The 22,109-nt window shown below is 40.9% G+C and overlaps 1 protein-coding gene across 3 annotated transcripts in view; it reads right to left on the bottom strand.

Annotated features, from left to right (window-relative positions):
- The window catches only part of PREX1 (phosphatidylinositol-3,4,5-trisphosphate dependent Rac exchange factor 1), a 163,392-nt gene that overhangs the window by 78,525 nt on the left and 62,758 nt on the right, over window positions 1–22,109 (bottom strand). For all 3 annotated transcript variants that reach the window (XM_054217938.1, XM_054217939.1, XM_054217940.1), the window contains exons 2-5: window positions 18,038–18,109; window positions 13,533–13,655; window positions 7,412–7,516; window positions 3,934–4,035 (exon numbers count right to left, since the gene is read on the bottom strand). In XM_054217938.1, the coding sequence (XP_054073913.1) occupies window positions 3,934–4,035; window positions 7,412–7,516; window positions 13,533–13,655; window positions 18,038–18,109 (402 nt within the window). The remainder of the gene's footprint in view (window positions 1–3,933; window positions 4,036–7,411; window positions 7,517–13,532; window positions 13,656–18,037; window positions 18,110–22,109) is intronic.

Below are 22,109 nucleotides of genomic sequence, written 5' to 3'. Positions count from 1 at the left end.
TGTTTATAGTTTCTTTATCAAACCTAACTAATTAGGTATAATAAATATTTATGCTATAACAAGGTCATATCAAAGTTATCAGAAAATCTGGATGTTCACAAACTCTTGCTAAATCCAAAGTAAAAGATGAAAGTAGGATAGCTCTGGTCTATGACTTTTCTAATCAGTTGGAATACAATAGTATCTGTTTGCCCTGGGAATTAGATAAAATAAGATCCAATCCCCATGAATACAGAACAGCTATTTCAGGAGCAATAACTGCAGTTCAGTAGCAAAGGGAGAGCAAACACTTAATTTGAGGGTTGTGTTATTTTTAAATCTACCTTTTTCTCTTGCTTGGAGAGTTGCATTTTCCTGGTCAGCACTAACAGAATTAGCCTGTATTTTCCCTTACCTGTTGTCATGTCTGAAACATTTGCGTCCACTCTGGTAATTTCTGGTAATTTCATGGGATACAATTTATTTACTATGAATTCACTACCTTTGAGAATCAGCATCAACTTCACTTTCTAATGATCACAGACAACTTTCTGAGCTGAACAACCCCTAGTAATGGCATAATCTCACCGACTGAGACAGATTTGTTGCCTCACTGAAATGAAATCCCCCTCGGCTTTTTCTTTAAACTTTTATTTCCTGTCCGGGAAATTTCAAGTCATGAACAGCGTGTGGTTTACATCAGCCTATATACAAAAAGCAATCCATAGAAAAATGGAATGCAACATCATCAGACACCTCATCACAGCTCCTCCCGTTCGCTCCCTTCACGGCTATTTGTTGGACAAGTATGTGTGGGTCTGGGTGTGGGGTTCGGCTCTGCCGTGGACGAGTCCCCACCCCAGAAGGCAGGCTCAGTGCTGGTGCTGAAGGACAAATTTATCTGTATTCTACCCCACTGTGGCTTGAAGGCAAGAAACACTGTTCTGGTTGTAGCCTTGCTGGTCTTGGTTTTGGCTTTCAAAGAAGGGAGGTTTGTGCCAGCAGACCTTTTGACAGACACAACTGTGCACATGTGAGAAAGTGGAAACCACCAGTTTATTTCCACAGGCCAATATTTGATCCCCAGAACACAGTGACTTCAGTTGCCATTGAACTTGAGAAGATTTTAATTATGGGTTAGAAATACTTATTTTCTTCTAGTCTTTTGTTTACCACCCCCTTGCAAAACAAATTCCTATAGAAAAGCAAGAGAAACCAGTCCATTCATAGCTCTTCCAATCCCTGATACAGAATCCCACACTTTTCAAAAGACCTGCCCTAGAATGGTACAGAGGAGTGGGAAAATTGAAGCTGAAGATCAAAATGTCATTGCATCGATGATGCTACTACCTTGTAATCAAAGCTGTACATTTCTTTTAGGTGTGTTTCTGTAGCCAGCATCCTCATGGCATTTGAGTAAAAGCCCTGAGATTTCAGGAAAATTTGTAGTATTGGCAGATTCTCCCATTCTAATATTCTGAAGAGCTTTTAAAGCAGAACAGAGATTTTAATTGCAAGTCAAGTTTCTGTCAATAGATAAAAAGTGTACAGATTATCCAAACTGATAGAAATCTACCACTCATAATAATGTTTTCCAAAAAGCTTAGAAATTAAGCAGGTCTAATTAGCAACGAGTGATTCAGCAACCAAGTCACACTAAAAAGAGAATAAGAAGAGGCACTCAGGTGCAGAAGAAACGTAGAGAGTTCTCCAAGACAGCCATGTGCATGACTTACAGCTGAGATCCCCAAACTGTGCTTGAGAGATGACTGGCGGTCCACATATTGAGTCATCAGATCTGATACATGAAATCATATTAACTTCGGAGTGACTGCAAGCTTCTGGTTTGCTCTTTGTCTTTGATAAGAAATACAGAGTGCTAACAGTGACCTTTTGGTCCAAAAAGTTTCAAAAATATTGGGATAAAACTGGTTAAAGATCACTTTTAGGTAAGCATAGCAATGGTACACCAGGTATTGACCACTCTGGCTTGATTAAGATGTCTCCAGCATGGAATAAATAGATGAGGCTCTGTACCCATTAATGACTCTCTTCATACAAAAGGGTAACCATAACAGGAAGTCCGCAGGAGATTAACACTCCATTTTATAGTAACAGCACAAATGTAGTGATCAGTTCAAAAGTAAGAACTCAGCCGCTATTTCCTCTGCTTGAAGCTTCTTGGAAAATAGAAAAGGGATCTCTGTAAGGAGTCAAAACAATCTCTGATTTTCAGTCTTGAACACACAGTTAGATAACAATCACAGAACACACCGCAGAGTAGAGGAAAAAAAAAAAAACAACAACAAAACATAAACACTATCAAAATACTTGGTTAGGAATGCATATTTTAAGGTCCCCACATCCCCTGGTCTGTTTACTGTATTGGATGCCATAGGAACTCCCTTTCTGTGCACATGGATGTTCTTCACAGCCATCATGGAGATCCACAGAATGAACAGACTGCAAATTCTCTCCAAGCTAACTCCAAATAAACACAGTGGACTTAAACTGAGGCATCATTAGGTTTTCAACTATCTCTACATAACCAGTCCTCTCTGAAGATAAATAGCAGCTGGAGCTACTTACGTTCTTTCCTGATCTAGGCATCCCTGCCCTATCTTGACTATTATTAATACTGTGCAAGAAATGTCTGTAGCAGTCTCACACATTAGCTTCTCCTGCTACGTGATGAAATTGCATGTGCTTTTGTTTATTCAAACTGTAAGTGGAGTCGTGGATAAATTGACTGGGCTGACAAACTGGCTGTATATACATAAATCCCAGTAGCTAGGTCGATAAGGAACAGTGTGTGAGTATCTGCTGTAAGATGGGTTTGTGCACAGCTGTGTAGATAACGGAATGATTCCACCTGTGGGAAAGACTTATTTTGAAAATTCGGCTCTGAAAGCTCCAATTGGATGGAAAGAAATAATTTTAACATTTATCAGATGAAACAAACAATGTTACATGGAACAACAGATCAGTATTGTGCTAATCAGCTTGTATTCATGCTGAATGTATGGGCAAAACACTGCAATAGCTTTACATGACATACAGTTGACTCACGTGGTCAGCCTGTGACCAAGAGCACCAGCTCATCACAGAATTCTTACTTTCTTCCAGAACTCAGGAAGGGACCTTTCTTTCAAAATATAAGGCAATTTTTTATTAATTAATTTTCTTTTAGTAAATGTAATGTTACTCTGCTTGAGAAAGGGACTGGCATCATTGAAGATTGTTAGCCACGGAGTAGCAACAAGGCCACCGGTGATGCAAGCTCTCCCAGAAAATGCTTTCTCCTTTTCCCTCTCCTTGTCCCCACGAGGCGTATGACCTAGCCCTGACCTGAAGGGATGAGAGGCAAGTTAGCTCTTTTTAGGTCTTTTATTTTTTAGCTCCTACAGTACGGATACTAGCAAAGAGGCCAATTAGTGCCAATTGCAATAGCCATTTCTGCAAAGACACCCCTCCATTGGGAACTTGTCTGAGAGGACCAAACAGTTTTCAAACAAGCCACCAAACAGCTGTCAGATGATACAGGATTTTGATCATTACTGACCTGAACACACTCAAACTAGAGACCTTGTGATGAAAGATGTATCCCATTCCCAGTCCCCAGAGCTATCCAGTCCCTCAGGACACTGATACAATTCTATCTGAACACAGCTTTTCAGGAAGTGGATAAAATAGCACTCACAAGCCTTAGTAAGCATCTGAAGAGAACTGAAGTCAAAAGGCATTAGTTAGTCTGTAAGACTGTCTGGTCTATCCCCACTGTTACAAGATTTAGCAGCCTGTCAGCCTCAGCCAGCTTTTTGACTGTACCCGTAAAGAGCCATTTAGACGTGTAAACCAGGAAGACAGCAGTGACAACAAAAGTCAGGGCTAAAAAAATTGCAGAATACTCCAAGAATAAAACAACCATCTAGAGAAATACTTTCTTTGGTTTACCTTAAGCAGAAGTGGATATTTGCAAATTCTCTGAATTGGAGTCAGCAGATAACCCTCTAGTGGAATGTCTGTTGTCTTTCTGCCTCCCAAAAGCATGCAACCCTATAATCAAAAAAGGAAACAAATGTTACCTCAGACACAAAGCTTTCAGATGCTTTTTGACATGACTTTTGTATTCCTATAATACGTATTATGGTCAGAAAGCATTTTGCAACACCTAAGATACAGGAAATGGGACTTTATTCACCACTGAAACAGCCATCAAGCCTGCAAAGTTCTTCGTGCATCAGCAAAAGAAAATTTGCTGTGGTTAACAGTGGCTGTGTAGAAAAGTATCTTCCCAGAGAAGTATTATACAGCTGGTAACTCAAAAAGTGTCATAAGAATACAATGACAATCAGCAAACCTAGATGCACCGTTACCTAAAAGAATCCATCCTATCCCCATAATTGATATGGCCATTTGTCTTCATTCACTATGCAAAATTTGCACTGCTGGTCCAGAAAACTCTTGAAGGCTAAAATAAAGGCTACTAACTAGTAATCATGTAATTAACTCCAGTCCAATCCTTATGTCTGAAGGAAATCGAAGTGGAATTGAAATAAATGAGTCATCTGCATCACATCCACCAATTCTCTGGCAAAACATTATGTCTAAGCACAGCTGGACAAACAGCATGGATGCACTGGCTGGCTAACCAGCACATACGTAGCTCTCAACCAGTCACAGCACATGTTGCTGAAACAAAAAAAAAACAAAACAAAACAAAACAAAGCGCGCTATGTGACATGCCAGCAAGGCTACCTTGTAGGTAGGAGGTGAAAGAGGCAATGAAATTTAAGGAAATCAGGTTTCATTTATTCTGATGTTCATTTAAAAAAAAAAAAAAAAAAAAAAAAAAGGATATCAGCATTATTTTGTGAAGCTCTGATTTCCAAACAGAAAGAAGGTGAAAGGCATTTCTCTACCTACAAAAATTACTACTCTCCCAGTGTCGTTTAAACACAGTAAGGAAGGGGACAAATATTGGACCAACACAGCAAAGAAATCCAAGTTCAAATAGATTTTAGATTGAAGAACATAAGCAGCAACTGATGAACCCTTGCAATATTCACACGAGTTCACAGAAATTTTGAGGGGCCCTGCATTCCAGAAGAATCATTTCACAGATAAATTTGTGCACGCTACCTCAAAACATGCGATGCTTAGCTTCTCAGTAGATTATGGAAATTCATTTCTCTGGATTGACATGGAAGGGGAGTATGAGAGTTGTGCATGGCATCCGAAAAAAAACAAATCTACAGTCCTTGACCTGTTCTTAATTTGTCACAATAATGTGTAACGTCTGTGTGATTAACAAATACTGACCTACTGTAAGCTTTTTATACATTTCCCTGAGAATTCTGTTATCGGCTGATGCCAGAGGCAGGTAGTGGACTCAGAGGGACTTCGAATCTATTTCAGATAAACCAGTCTACATTCCTATGTTTAACCATGAATCTGGACAACTTTGCTCCAAAAATCACCCCAGTTGCAAACCTGTTCTGTCAACAGTAGCTGAAGTTTAAATGCAGTTCAGCCAAGACGTGCTTGCTTTGGGGCATCGCTGATAACATTTTCCCCGGTGAAAAGTGTGCTGTGGCTCAGACACATTCTGAAATCTAGTGGGGTTTTGGCTGTAGTTCAACAATCCTCCTCTTCAAGGAATGTTCAGAGACATCATACATAAATCTCATTAGTCCTAACTGGTATTTTTACAGACAATCGTCTGTAAAATAACCCTTCCCCAGGCTATCCTAGATCTGTGGCGTTGGCTACCAGCTCACAATACTCCCTGTCCAATTTTCCAAGTCTCGAGTGATTCAGTCCTTCCCATCTCTTCTTTCAGCCCTCTCTCTAGCTCTGGGCTCAAAACTGCCCTTTAACACTTACTGATTTTTCAAACACATTCCCACATTCTATATTTCAGCAGCTGTGAGGGGGCAATCAGGCCAAATCTATCCTCACAAGCAAAGCTTTGTATTTTAATACAGCTTTCTTTGCATGGTGGCATTATAGCTTTAGGAGGCAGTGGCGAAGGGAGGCCTGGAAGAAATTACAGCAGCCACAGCAAAGTAGACACTTCAGGGTAGCTTCTCCTCCCATATTTATGGCTATTTTGAGAGTCTCTTGGCTTCAGGTGCTGCAGCAAGCCACAGCAGAGAGCGTGACATCTTTTATGTGCCTCGTGATCACTTTGCCAGCTGCTGCCAGTAACACAGACAGGAGGCTTTTGCCAATCCAGTGGAAGTGGAGAACACTGAATGTTGGGAAGGATAGTGTTTACATGCGCTTTTGTCTCTCCTCTTTGTCATTAATTTCCCTCAACAGAAGCACCCAGAGGAACTCAGGAACAAGATAAGGGTCATTTGGTGACTCAAACTAATGATTTAACAAGGTTCATTAACGCTCAGACATGACAAAGAGATTCTGACTACCCAATAGCGTGAATGCTTGTCCCTGCTGCTCCCTCCAAGGCCTGTATTTTGTGGCTAAAAGACTGCTCTGGCCCTGCCTGTGACTGACATTTATGCAGAAGTTTTCTTTTGCTGTACTATATTGGGAAAGAGCAGACCTTTGGCTGAAAGGAAAAAAGAAGAGCAGAAAAAAGAGCAGGTCCTTCACAAAACGACAGTCTTTCTTTTATCTCATAGCATTTATGAAGAATAAAAGCTAATATGCTGAATTAGTCCCTCACCTACATGCTGATCCCATTCCAAATGCCATGTATCCATGGCCAGGAAAACAAGACACCCAAAAAATCAAGCAGAACTGGGGTGAAAGCTAGGAGGAGAAACATCCAAGAAAAGAAATAAAAATAAGGAATGCTGGGCAGAAAGCAATGTCTACTGGTTGTTTCTCCTCCCAGCCCAGCCTCTATAGAGGCTTTTGAAGGCTGTATGCCACAGTGCCTCCCGACATAGATCCTAATACGTCATTGGTTGGAGGGGGAGTTGGGTCATTTTTGATACAAGCAGCAATGACGCAGTCAAAACAATTCATCCAGACTATATTTCTTGCCCACAACTGGACTCATGGGGAAAAGGGTGTCAGAGGCAGGCCACATTTTTCTGGTGGGTGTGCAGATGGTGAATTGGTCAGAGAACTGAGCAAGGAATCAGATCCACTGGGAACTAGTTGCAACCCTGTTGCTGACTTAATGTATTACTCCTTTCACAATCTTTGCTCAAATTTTCTGTTGGTTCCTTAAAAAAAAAAAAAAAAAATAAAAGAGTCTTCCCTGTTTCCGCTGACAGAGCTGTGCTTAGTTCTGTGCCTGAACTCCTCAGTGACTTCAGTACCTATCCATTCTGAGTGCTGCATACCTGGAATGGGTAATATCTGCAAGATGTCTGGCGTTCCTGGGATACCAAAGGGTTATTATGAGTACAGTACAAAGTTAGATCATTAAGTCAAGAGTGCTAGAGAAGGTGCTTACCAGGAGGAATGTTCTCACTGCTGGGATCTTGTTCAATTCCATCAGCAGTCTGAGTGCTTTCTCGTGGTTGCTACAGTACTCCTCGTACACAAAGAATTTGTCTTTCTGCAAGGAAAAACGTAACTTATTGACTCAGACAAAACTGGAGTGACTATTTTGTCACAATCCGATACCAAATTCTTTACAAAGAGGTGTGCACTCAAAGTGGCATTAGATTGCAGTTTACCTGAAGCGCGTGATACTCCTCTAATATGAATAATGTATAGAGGCATTCCACTAATTCCTAACTTACTGTGCTGTAAGTTAACATCGGCTTTCTGAGCATAGAGACTTCCAGCACTTTTCCTCTTAATGCGTGACTGAAATAATATATTCTTTGCTGAAAGAATGGATTTTGCTATCTCAGGGTATTTGCATGTGTGTCGGGATATTCCAGCAGAGGAGCCAGGAGCAGATTAAAGCCAGGAACAAGGGGGCTGACATTTCTGAGCTGTGCTGACCACTCCTGCAGGAGGAAGAAACAGAGGTGTCTGGGAAGAACCAAGGCCTGGAAGAAGCTTAGAGATCTGGAGAGGAACTATAACACAAGGCAACCAGCTGGAAATCCCCTCCCTTTCAGGACTGAGGGGGAACCCCAGTGCGTTGGCTGGTTCACTTTGTGTTCTGAAACAAGCCGCAGACTTCACTACTTTGATGCAACGCTAAACAGCGGATCAGCTGCCCGTAACAGTTTCCCTAAATGGAAGAATTTCATCAAATACACACAAAATAACCAATATATTAGAGAAATTAAAGGAAGAGAAGGGCAGCTTCACAACTAGATTGAGGTACTTACACTGGAATATGTCACATGCACCAGCACATGCAGTGGAATTAAATGCCCTGTTAAGAAACAAGGGTCAGCTGGCAGCACTAAGTTCTGCTTTACTGATCTCCAGAATCAAAGACAGTGCAACTTCTTCTAACTAAAATGATCAGAGATGCTGAACCCATTGCAAACAGCAGATATCTGGAAACACTGAAATGACTCACAAAAGAAGCAGTAACAACTATTTCCATGCCTGAGATCAGGCAGGGAGCAGGCTGATCCCTTCGAGGCTACTGGGAAGGGCTGAACTTTCAGCAGCTATGTTGGGAGATTCCAGTATTGCATTCACTGGAATAAAAGGGAGTTCAAGAGTGTTAGGGTATTAGGCTTTAGTCGGGTTAAATTATTCAGAAGCCAAAAAAGACTCATCATTTTTTGGATACTTCTCACAATAGTAGTTTCTTTCCTGGTTCAGGTCGGCCTCTATGCCATAATGCGGTGCCATGCAGAGGTACTCAGACAAGCTACTTTGCATATCAAAAGTAATTTAGATGCATTAGCGTGGCACTCTGCCAGGGGCAATATGCAAGGCCTTCCAGAGCTGGCATCTCAGGGCACAGTGCCATGTAGACAATGCCCTCCAGAATTTGTTGTGGCATTCACATCATTAATTTTCTATTTAGGATCCGGGCCTAAAAACTTTTTATATGAACCTTTTCATCTCCCCAGAACTCGGAAGTTAATGTTTTTTGAGTTTAGACTGGATTCCTCGCCCTTTTCAGAGATTTAGAGCTTCCTGTGTTAGCTGAAGGTATCCGCAGCATTTAGCTACTTTTAAGACAGCTCATAGTGATCCAAACGAAAAACTACTGCCTACTGAAGGAGTTAAGTAACATGAATCCATGGGAATACAGCTGCACTCACTGGGCATTCCCTTCGCTTTTGTCACATGTAAAAGAAATTCTGTTAATATTAGTTTCAGAGAACTTGACATTCTGGTCAGATGCTCAATGGCTAGATGTACGTGCACAGAGACTGTAAAACGCTTTTGGGTTTGGTTTATCACTAATCTGATTAAATTTTTTCCCTCCTTGTACTTCCAAAGGAAGAATTGAGAATAAATAGATGTATGTCCAAACACAGCAACAATGGTACAAAGCAAATAAAACAACAGCCACAAAAATATGGTGCAAAGAGCTGGAATGCAGATGTTTGAGACTTTTATCCTTCATCTACAGCTGTTCATATTAGTACTGGAGTTTAATACTGGGAAGCTGAAAAGAAACAAAGGCTTCTGACCACCAGATGCAGGAAAAGGCAGGGGTGGGTCCACAACACAATAGAAAAGAGGCAATTGAGAGACATGGGATTGTTTTCAATCACAGAAACTGGGGAGTTGGAGAATGAGAAGACAGATATATGAGTTTCTCCTACATTTCCTCCTCTCAGCTCTTCTCAACTCCCTGGATGCACACAAGCAGCACGCTTGAAACTAAAAATAGTAACCATTAACACAACAGCATCCGTTACATCAATGCACACAAAATGTCATTGCTCAGGTTTCTGACTGCAGCTTTGAGTGCCTGGAGTTTTGGGAGGTTATATTTAGATCACGACAAAATCCCTTTGCTAAAGTTCAAGTCAGTACAATAATTATACACACACCAGCATGCTTTCATCAAGTCTTTTCCAGCTGTCCTTCATGCATGAGACCCACAAATATGAGAACTATGCTTTAAATTACTCGGTGCCTGAAGTGTTTAATTTCCTCTCTGGGTGACATTCAGTCCTGGACTCTCCCATCTCCTGGTGAGGAAATTATCAGTTACATAATTACAGATGTTAGCCCAGGAATTCTGAACCTGCAGTTACTCTATATTAAAGTGCAATTATGGTCAGAGATGTGACCACATAACGATGGCACCTTCTTACTCAGCAGATCTGCTGGATACACAGCTAGACCTTCTGATTTTGGTGACAGAAATAAGTCCATACTGTTCTTAGTTTGGTTAAAATAAATCTTTAACCAATACTTTATTCTCCAAATATGTTATTTTGGGTCCATTAGAACTGCCCACAAATTAGTGCAAATTTGAAAATAGTTTTGACTAGAAAAAGCAAATAAGACATTTGGAAAATCGTAACAATTTTATTTGGACATTTTTTTAACAAGGCATGGCATTTTCTTGTTTCAAAGCAGACTGAAACAAATTTTGTCAACAAGAAAAACCTAAACAAAACAGCAGATAGAATTCTCAACAAAACAAGATCCCTGATGACTTAGCCAGTAAAATTGACACTCATACAACATTGCTGATAAAAATAAGAAGAAAACATGTTTCCCTCAAACAAGTTTCTAGCTGTCACATCATCAAACCTCTAACAATGTGACAATATCAGAAATGAAGCATCTGTCAATTCTCCATCCTTGTGCTCTGCATTTTTAATGTAGAGTTTCTGAAGAAAAGCACCTGTGCTAACATCTGGCTGCTGACAAGGACTGGGTTCATCATCAGGATCCAGAATGACCTTACCACATGATCATGACAGAAGATACACTGAAGATACATTCAAGATTTACAGGCCTTTTGTCACTTCCTCACTGCAGACTCCCCTAAGGATACACCACGATTTGATGATAATGAAAAAGCAGCACTGAGGGCGTTCTTCCTAGCACTTCTTCTAAGTGCGTTGCAACAACAAGAGAACCTTACCAGAAGGTAAGGTAAGACCAAAGAAATACGTTACCCATGTTTTCCCTAGGTAAACTGGCTAGCAACATGCACTCTGAAAAAAGCTCTTCAGCCATGTTGCAGGAAAACATCACTGGAAGAGAACGGCTGTCTATTTCTCCAGGAAACCTCAAGTGTGCTGCAGGGGCTTCTTGTGGTGGCAAAATACTGTATGCCATTTAAAAAAAAAAGTTTCAGCATCATGGAAACACCTTCAGGAGTACTCTTTCTGAGGCACAGGGTTTTTTTTATGAATGCCTCAGCCCCAATTAGAGAAATGGAGCTTTTGGAAGCCTGAGCAGAAAGGAACTGAAGACTCACTCTAAACAACAGTTGCCACTGGCATCTCCCTGTCACTTGCTGGAGACTCACTATGGAAGCCTTTGCTGTGACAGGACACAAATCTCACCTCCCTCATTCCCAAATACCCACAGCAAAGCTTGTGTTCTAAAACCTAGGGACATTCTGCATGCAAGGATAGATTATTTCCTCCTCTCTTGATAATCTTTTGTTGACTGTTCCTTACTCAGACTTGAGGTATCGCAATGCTCCCAGTGGTACTCCTACATTTCCTTCAGGTAATTATGGATGCAACCGGCTTTTTCTATATATTCTGAATCAAATATATGTTTTAATTCCTTCTGCATAAGCTGCTTCTCCCCTAGGGGATCATGAAACATTATTTGCAATGCACTCCACAGGCAGCAATGTAAGCTGATCTCAGCCAAACTCCCTCTGTCAGAAGACAAATTCTCACCCAGCGCTCATCCCCATGCATTAGTTTCATAATTCCTGTATTGTTGCATGTTTAATAAATAAGGAACATGCAACAATTATTAAATTTAACAGTAATAAAGTTACAAAATTGTATGTTCATGTACAAGAAAACACTATCAATGACTACATATACCAGGCTTGACTTCAGTCAAGTGACAGGATAGTAACATTTCTGGTTATTCAGCGCCACTCTGAAATACAGTAGACAATTTGACAGCAACATGCAAAAGCCCTTTAATTTTGATACTCTTGCTAATGAATACTAATATATTAGTACAACACATCTTGTTGGTAGGCAATGATTCTAGTGGATATTCAAGGCTTTAGCTAAGTTCACCAGTATGTTTTCAGCAGCTGACAGTCAGTCCTCTGATAAAATTTTTGGGCATAGTGTCAATGTAACACTTTCTGACACTATTTTAATAATTGTCACAGCATAAATAAAAATTAAACAAGGGGGGAGTAGCTGGTAAAGCTCGATGAGTAATGAATGGCAGTATAATTGCTGTCCAGTCAAACCTGATGAACTGTGAAAGCATGAATTTTGATTATGAAAGTGTAATAGAACATATTTTGATAGGAAGTTGGCCCGTGGCTTAATGCAGTTAATAAGAATTTGAAGAACTGGCTATTATGTACGTGCTTTCTAATTTTCAAACATCTCAGGAGGGCTACTCCAAGTGAAAAAAGTGTGCAACTTCCAATTATTATACATGTAAATTAGGTAACTTTGCATTTAAATGAGTCCAGCTTATAACTAGGTGTATACAATAAATGATCTTGCACATACTGTATGCTCTATATACACCTATTAGTCAGAGGATGGCACACATCCATGATTGAAAATCGGGCCAAGTTAAAAACAAAACAAAACAAAAATCTACCACAGGAAGAATTTCACAGTATAAGAAAAAAATTACAATTAGAGAAGCAATGATAGGATCATAAGCTGCAATTGCACTATCCTTAGCATGGGTCTGCGTTTTCCTGGATCACCCACCAGTACCAATCTGACCGGACCAGGTTGGCACATATGATCATATTATGGAAGTAGCAGGAGAACAAATAATACAGCTATCAGGCATAAAGTCAGATGACACAAAAGTAACTTGTCAAAATGTTCTAAACAACCTGGAACTGGCAGAGTAAATTTTTATCATATGACTACTTCGCATTTTCTGTCTCTGGCGTTCTTGAGCTAGCATTATGAGTCCAAAAGCCAAATTTTATTTACTTTTGAGCTACAGAATGCAGGTACTTTTTTATTCCATGGTAAAAGGCTGTGTGTTGTAACTTGTGCTGCATTTCAGTAGGATAAGCCATCTTACGCTACCTTCCATTTACTGAAGGATAAATGTATGCACAGACATTAACTACTGTAAATTATGTACTGTCCTTTGTTTTTAATTTTGATCCTCGTGGGTTTTATTTTTTTTTAATTTTATAATACACGCAAAAATTTTTCATGTACTTGAAATTGTGCTGCTTTTTTGAAACACATGGAACCAAAGCAGACAAATTCTCAGCAATAAAATGTGATCAGCTGGGTGAGAAAAAAAGGAAAAAAAAAAATCAATGGGAAATGGAGGAGTTTCTAAAAATAGCTCGTTGTTTAGCTGAGTGATGTGATTTCCATTGTTCTAACCTCATTCACAAGTTTTTTCCCACCCAACCTACAACTTTCATACAAGACACACATTGTCATAGTATTGCCACAAGCCTTAGAGATTAGGGCTAGCTAACGGGCATGAAAGCTTATGACAGGAAACTGCATTTTCAGATAGCGTTAAGTCATTGTACTTACAAATTTTAAGAAAACATTTCCCAGTTCATGCTGAGACTGAGGTTCTGGTTGTAAACAAAATTCCAGGGCAGCCAGGAACTCCTTGTGAACACCGAGAATGTCTTCGATGTTAGAAAATAAGATCTGAAATATAAAGAGAAAAACATTGCTAGCTGTTAATACATCTGAGAGTGTTTTGTTAAGGTAGTAGCACAAAAATACTGTGGCTCTAGCCTTGCTGTGGTAGGATCTAAAGCACAAACAGGGACTCATACAGAATGAATTACACTGAATTTGCCCCTTTCCTGGCCCCCTGCAGAAATCTTTATTGCTACTGAAGTACCTGCTGTAAATGAAAGTTATCTTTCCAGATACCTGAGCATGATGAATGTGAGCAACCTCTTTCAAGTCTAGAAAAGATTTCCTATGAGACTAACCAGGTGAATGGAATCGTAAGGACCAAACTCACTTTGCAGGAGATAGAAGCAGGAAGTCATCTACCTTTCCTTCCCATGCCTTAGAAATCACTTTCTGGAAGAAAGGGACTGAAAGCTATCACACACAAAGATGTACCTGTAAATAAGAGACCAAATCTCTGCCACATGGACCTAGCATTTCACTGACAGGAGTACAGAATAGTGTAAAATGCTTGCAAACCACAAGAGCAGCATTTTAGAGTTCCCTTTCACCGATCTCAGTGGTTCTAACAGGTGTATGTAATGGGATAGAGGCCCCTAGTTTAGACATGTAATAAAAGGTAATTGTGCAATCTCACAGCTAAATGATCCCTAGCGATCTGAATATACATGTGCTAAGAGGAATAAACTGACAGGGTGAAAACTGCTATACACACATAAGATTTATAAGTCTTAATCATTTTCATGCAAAATATGAGAAGAAAGTGTGAATACGCATATAGGAGACAAAATGCTATCTACACAGGGGGAGAAGTCCTGATGCATAGTGACATCAGTATTGACAGCCACCGGAGGAAAGCCTGAACAGGCAGAGTAAATCCTAGAGTCTGTAGTGACATACATATTGCAGATGACATTTTCTATCACTTTGCTTTAACCATGCCACTTGCACAGAGAAGATCTGCAGTGCAGTCAAACCAGCTTTCACATTGGAAGCAGCCTTCCAAGTCCTGCACAGTGCGTGGGTTACACTCCTCTGAACCCCAAAGCGTGCAGCCTGACAAGCCAGCCTAACATCTTCCAACACTTCCCAAAGCATCTTATCATAATACTAAGCTTTTCAACTTCATGCAGTGGAATTTATTCACCAGATGTGACACTGATTCAGCTTGATGGCTGGTGATGTGGCAGTAATTCATAAAAACAATAATCTGTAAATTAAGTCTGATCATTCTAGACAGGAATGAAATCTCAGTTCCTGGTTTAAAACCAGCGTCTCTCTGGTTTTGCAGGGGTAGACAAGATCAGTAATTCAAAGAGCCCTCCTCTCTGCATGTACCCAGGTTCAACTCTATACCGTCTGTTATTCAAGAATGGGCAGAGTATTTATCTCAAATTCCTCCTGCAAACTGGCTGCATGTGCAGAGCAGAGCCTGCTGCATCTTCCCTGTCTTTTACTCCCCTCTCACTTCAGGAGTACTGAGAGTAGTATGCACCATCATTAACGCATACTTGTGTCTCATAGCTCCTTTCTAGCTCTGAATAAACTAAAAGATTCCAACACACTGAATTTGCACTGATGGGCTCTGAACCAAAATAACGGACAGGGAGCTAGGACCATTTGATTGCTTCCAGAAAGCTTCCCGTGCTAATTCAAGCAGAGCATACGATGGTTCTGTCACATGGCTGAAACTGATGTGATGACACAGTAGCCTCTGTCTGCATGGCTTTGCCAGAAGCTGTGCCAAAAGGGGATTATCAAGGGAGAAGAAAACATGTGTCAGGGATGATTTTATCCTTCAGGAGCAGTCTTCCGGGGGTATTTTTTGATCCAAGGAGTATCTGTGTAATCTAATGAATTCTGTGGTGGTCAGCAGAGCTCAGTTTGCAGCAGAATTCACAGATAAGAAAAGTCACTTGAAAATCAAGGCAGCAGAGACCTTGACTGCATGTGCTTCTATATCTAATACACAGTTACCATTTATAAGCCTCATGTGAGGATATATGTCTGGCAGCTCACCCTCAAGTTGTACTGCCTTCGATCTACTGTATCGGTAAAATGACAGCAGTGCCCTGACGTGAATGTAGCATAACACTAACATATCAATAGAGTTATTCCCACATGAGGCAGCGAATAAACTAAAAACATTTTATTTTTTTTGATGTTGCTGCAGCTGTTAGTCACTGGACTACTTGCAAAATCTGGGCCTAGCACTGGGCTCATTGTGGCCTTTCCGGAAGGGGATACAGTGGCCAAAGATTACTGAAATCTCCAGTGCTTAGCGCCAGCTGTAGGAGAAACCTGCAAAAATAATACTGGGAGCAACAACCCAAATTATCCTAAAAAGCACTTTCTCCTTTTGCTCAGAGGTGAGTGACTGCCAGAATACCCCGTATTTTCCTCTAGATGTTTCTGCTGCATGAAGAAAGAGAGGAAAAGGCAGGCTTCTCCTTACATAAGCTGCCAAATCATTTATACAGTCTCTGGTACCATCTTTGCTGCTGCCAGTCACCTCACAGCTCTCTGGTGACTCAAGATACATAATATTAGCAGGCAAAGTTATCAGAAGTCCAAACACCAACTTGCTTGTCCTGCCTGTACCAGCGAGGAGGGAGAAAGGAGAGGGAAAGAAAGAATGAATATCTTTCAACTGCAGGAAAGACAACGAAATTATCTGGGGTAGGGGGAGAAGAGGGGCAGGAGGGGGAGATAATATTGACTCTGATCAGGAAAACCGTACCTTTGTGATTCTATTTCACCAGCAATAGGCATAGGCCCTTTATTACTGAAGAGAAACTCTGTTATTGAAAGCTGGATATTGTAATAAGAAGAATAAATGAGGTCTCACAGTGGCATCAAAAATGCCCCAGGCACTTGAAGAATGACACAAAAATGAAGTGGTACTGCCCCAGAGGAGTATGGTGAAACTTCAAATACAAATACATTTAAATCAGTAGAGAAAATATGGATTCTTCTGCACAGGCTTTGTGGGCACTGCATCTGATTATGTACCAGTTATAATTAATATTCATTTTGATGATACATGAATATGATAGAATAATAACTTTCATCAACATCTGTGACTGTTGATCAAATTGGCAAATAGTTGTGTAGGTTTATTTCTCACACAGAGCTTACTTTTTGCACACTTCTCTGCACATGAGATCTGTTGTCACTAATCACTTGTCTACTTTTTCTTCAGCCACCTCCAAACTTACTTCAGACTCTAGATGGTGAGTTTTTGGGGAGAAGTGACTTCCAAATTTGAAGACAGTGAGAGGCTTAGCTCCACAAAGCTGCCAACCTGTCTTGCTACCAGCCCCTTCTGATGCCAGTCAGTCAATGCTACAGTATTGCTAGCCTGTAGAATGAATAGCAAAAACAGGGGCTAGAGCCCTGCTGGGATCTCTATACATCCAGGTAATACTAGTATGGGAAATGGAGGAAGCAGCCTTGGGGAAACACATGCCAGCTGCAGTAGCACTGGCTGGTGTGATATAGCTATTATTGCTGTACCCCGCTTCCACAAGTGTAAAGGGCAAAGTTTCTGCTGATTTAGGAGCTGCAGGATCAAACACAAGCCAAATAAGTAAGCCTCTAATGGCAAACAAACTGCACCCTGTCCCAGTGATGATCAGGTTGCACTTGCGTATGTCTACAAAGAGTGTTTTGGTTTCTCACACATATGTCTACAAGGAGGGTTTTTAAGCCAAATTACTACAAGAAAGTGTTGCATGTACTTATGAAAATAGTGAACAACAAGGTCTCCTGTGACCATAGGCTCTAGAGAAGCTAGTACCTTATAGCTCTGTGTTCTATGTATCTTATCTCTTTCCAGTGCAAAATTCATGCAGGAGCCTCCCTGTGCAAGGGTCTCAGATCACTTTGTTCCCCCACAAGAACCCAAATTCCTTCCCACTAGAGCACAGAGGAATATTCTTGCCTCCTTCTCATAAGCCCTATCTATTTTAGATTTGTAAAAGACAGCAGATGGAAACTGGCTAACTGAATACTGTCGAGCAAAATAGACAAGGGCTGTGCATTCCCTGCCTTTCCTCTCAAAGACACTGAAAAGGCCTCTCTGTCCTCTACCCACCACTTCACAAATCTTGCCAAAAGTTACTATCTCTGACAACACTACACTGTTGTCAAATTTTACTGAAAAATCAGCCGGTGGGATGAAAAATTTGCTGGAAGATGGCAGCTATACAAATGGGCCAAGAGATTGACAGATAAACTGTCAACGTGCGCCTCTTTTCCTTAGGGAACCAGTTTAATAATAAGCATCAATATGACATGAGGATATTTGATATTCATATCCCTGAATCAAGCCATTCATTACATATCATTTTTCCTACCCAAGAAAATGAGGAAGACAGAAGAAATACCTTAACATTCTCCTCTGTTATGTACTTCTCGGCTTTGTCTACAGCATTCTGGCGGATCCGGTGAAGAAATGCCTGTAGATATAAAACAGATTATGTTCAAATGGCTTGATACAGTTTGATTTCAGTCTTTTGTATCCTCTAGGTTCCTATCAACACAGTGCACTGATTACCTTTAAGACTGAAAGAATGTAAACGTTTACCAAAATCACCACCACAGTTCTTAGGGTTGCATTCATTGCAACACAAAAGACATTTCCTACAATGTTGTTGGGTTTTGCCTGGCCATAAACGTCTTCCCTTTGTTGAAACTTTTAGACTTAATTATCTGTTACTACCAATAAACCACAGCAAGGATCTGTTTGTTTTTTCTTTGAAGGTTTTCCCTCTAAGATGCAGATGTTTTGACTTGGGGAGGCAGCGTGCCTGACACACATCAAGACATATGTCAGCAAAAAGGACTGCAAACAACGACAGAAGGACATTCGTGCTGCCGGAGCTGAGGAATATCAGAGCTATGAGCTAAGGTTATGGACAAGTTCAACAGACTCAATACACAGGGAAGGGAAATGGAAATTTCCAGACAGCCCTTGGGACACATTATTCAGTTCGCTCTATTTCATTTGGTTAAAACAGACCAAAAAAAAGTGCCGAATCTTTTCACCTAGGCCAGGTTTCCCCTTCCCTCAGCTCTGCACATCTTTGGCTTTAACAGGCAAATCAATAAAAAGCTCCGGGCCAGATACAAATGGATAGCTATCTGAATACCAGCCTTCAAAGCATAGTTCTGGCTACTGGAAGTCGGAATATACTTGCATTTGCACTGAACATACCCACAACATATTTGATCCAGTGGGAAGGATCCACTGCTTTAGCAACTATTGGATAAAGGGCACTTCTGAACAGAGTAGGGAATTTTACCTTCCACAAAGAGAGTTGCGAATACCCGCAGGTGAGACTGAAGGGAAGCCAGCGAGGACAGAGTCTGCTGTGATAAACTACATGACCCAGGCACAGAAGGGCACAGGGCTTTCCTCTCTGTTCTTGTTAGTGGTTTCTAACTTACCTCCCACACAAAGGGGTGAGCCCTGGGGAGTGCTGTGAATAAGGAAGAAAGGAACTTTTCTTACCCACCTGAGACAGAGAGGGGAAACGGGTCATTTCTTTGTATTTATGGTACAAAGCAGCATTGTTACAGCTTGATAATAAAAGGCTTTTAAAAGTTGAACTATTCCTGAGTAATGCCCGTGTCAGCTGATGCACACTCAGCTTTTTCTTTTTCCTTTTGCATGTTGGGATCGGCAGCAGCTTACAACCAGATAAGAAGCAATGTCACTGAACCAAACTTAGAACTTACGAATGCCTTCACCTCTGGTATTTTGGTTGGAAGACGGCGAACATGTCCGTCTGTCCGACTTCCAGCACTAAAAGGGGCACATCTCTTTCTGCTTAGCCATGTCACTCTGGCACTTGTCAGCTATTCACACTTTACAGGACAGGCGCCAATAGAAAAAAAAGAGATTAATTAACGAGGCACACAGACCCTACATTTGGTTTTGGCCATGGATTCTCAACCTGCTTTTGAACAAAATTCAAGGACTATAACCATGTTGCTCCTCTTGTATTGCTAAACAGGAAGGAGATCTGGCCAGATTACAGCTAGATATGGAGAGCTTGGAGCAGGTTGTGAGGACTACAAAGTCTGAAGAACAGATTTCTGAGTTAAAGGGACAAGACGTGTGCCAGAGGTGGAAGAGCCATTTTGTAAGAACCAGCCAGTCCACCTTGCCAATAATCTGGCCAGGAACTGCTGCAATGTTAATGTACTGCCCAGCACCTTGGCAACAGTCAGGGAACTGTCTGAGATGAAGTGTTCAGCATGATGACTAATGGCAGGAGGATTGACAGGAATAGCTGTTGCCCTCCCACTTCAGTGTTGAGTGTGATATCTGAGCATTAATAATCAGGCGTCTGATTTATATGAGGTAGCACATCATATTAAAGTCATTCATTCTCAAAAGATAAGCCAGGCAGAGACTTTTCCTTGCTTTAATCACATCTCTGTTTGGAGACAACAAATCCAATTGGAATGATTAATTAATCTACACAATTAGCAGCTCCACTGGTGACTAATAGTTACCTGCCTATTAGTCCCAGTATGATGGGTCTAATAATAGAAAGCTGGTAAACAGAAGTGCAAATCACGTTAGCTGTTACAGGCTAGTCAATAAAAAAAGCAGAGTCTGTGTTAATCTAAAAAACAGCTTTTCTGTGACGCTTGTCTGAAAAGATCATTTAATGTGAGTGTGAGAAAGGGAGAAAAGGAGAGTGAAAAATCAAACAAAAAATGAGAAAGGCAGAGAAGCAGGGAGAGAGTAGAAAGGATGAAACACAAAAGAGGGAAAGAGGCAGTCAACTTTGTAGATAGTTTGTCAAATCTCTCACAGCCTCTGATTTGTACTGATGTGCATGAACAGCAGTCTCTCCAGTAATAATAAAACAAGACAGCTACAAGAGATTTTTGGTCCTAGAAATTTAGTAGTCTACTTTCCAAAATGCAATCCCCCCCCCCCCCAAAATATGAAAACTTAGTGGATGCAGAACTATTTGTTCCCCAGTTTTCAATACCTTCTCATGTGTAAACAGAATCTTTTGCACCACAGTCATTCAAATTAAAAAGCATGATAAACACAAGCTACTAAACAGCAGCCAATAGAGCTAATGTTGCATGCCCTGTTCACATGACAACACCACTTTCCTTCCAAACTGCTTCTAGCTTGGAAAAAGCAGCCCTTTTCTCAGAGATGTTGTTCAGACATTCGGGTCAGTGTTTTCCAGACTTCTCAAGTGAACTTTTGTGCTACCAGTTTTACTAGGCTCTAAGCCATCTGTACCAACACCATCCCTCTATTCACCTGGTGACACAGACTCTAAGACCCATTACACAAGTAGCATGCAACTCTAGGAAACATAGCTACATGGAGCAGTATGATCTTTTATTAGACCAATTAAGTTATGTGGAAAATCACACAAGCATTTGGGCCAGGACATGACAGGTGATGGAAAAAAAAAAGAGAGAAGGGGGTGGTGGTGAACATTAGAAAACTTGCTACATCCGTATCTTATTTATATTCCAAAACATATTGTTACTAAAGAGGAAGTAGTTGAAGGGGTAAAGGCTTTTCCAGCCACCTAAAAAGTAACTAAGGCAAATGCTTTCTCTGGCTGCTCCAACCTCTTCACGCTCTACACAACCCATATATGAATTCAAGGGGTCTAGTCCCTGACATTTTCCATGAGGAACTTTCAGGGACCCTTCAGTGTAACCCTCTTCATCTGCAACAGTTTTGATCTCAGCAAAAGTGAACTCAGTATCCTCCAGGGATATGTGGAAGAATAGGGGTCAGCTTTCTTGGGAGCTCTTGAAAAACATTCCTAGGACTTGGGGACTCTGAAAATTATTCCTAGGACACAGCAGGATGATCACGATCACCTCTCTGCCACAATCAAAGGCAGAACTCTCTACTGTGACACGCTGTTGGTTTCCCACACTTAGAAACTATCAGGGATTCGGGGAAGGGCAGCAGCTTATAATACACACTATACTGAAACAACAATCACAAATTAGATCAGTCGGACACTGTTGAAGAGTTAGAAAGAGATGAACCGGCAACAAAAGTAGACTCTGCTCCCTTCTATCTGCTTGTTGTATGCTGGTCAGGACTGACATAAGGTTAAAAAATTCACATAAAAGAGATATAAAGATGGCAGATAACACAATATCTTTCCTTCTTATCCCCACAGATGCTGCATTTGCTCTCTTGCCATTCACAGTGTTCTGCTGTGCTCACACTGGGCCAGGTCTCTGAGCAACCCAAGCTGTATTTTGGTCTGCTGCTTGCACAGCAGAAGAGGGGAGAAGGACTGGTAGAGCCCGTGGGTCCAGAACAAAACCAGGTCACGGCACAATGTAGGGAAAAAACGTGAAACCAGACTGATAAATTTTTATTCTTCTGATAAAAGTCTGTGAAGATCTAGTCTTCTATGCTTATGTGCTAATCATTAGGAAAACAGC

The sequence above is a fragment of the Rissa tridactyla genome, chromosome 12 (assembly GCF_028500815.1).
Source record: "Rissa tridactyla isolate bRisTri1 chromosome 12, bRisTri1.patW.cur.20221130, whole genome shotgun sequence".
NCBI lineage: Eukaryota > Metazoa > Chordata > Aves > Charadriiformes > Laridae > Rissa > Rissa tridactyla.
Note: the sequence above shows the minus strand (reverse complement) of the source record. Positions and strands in the feature narration are given on the sequence as shown.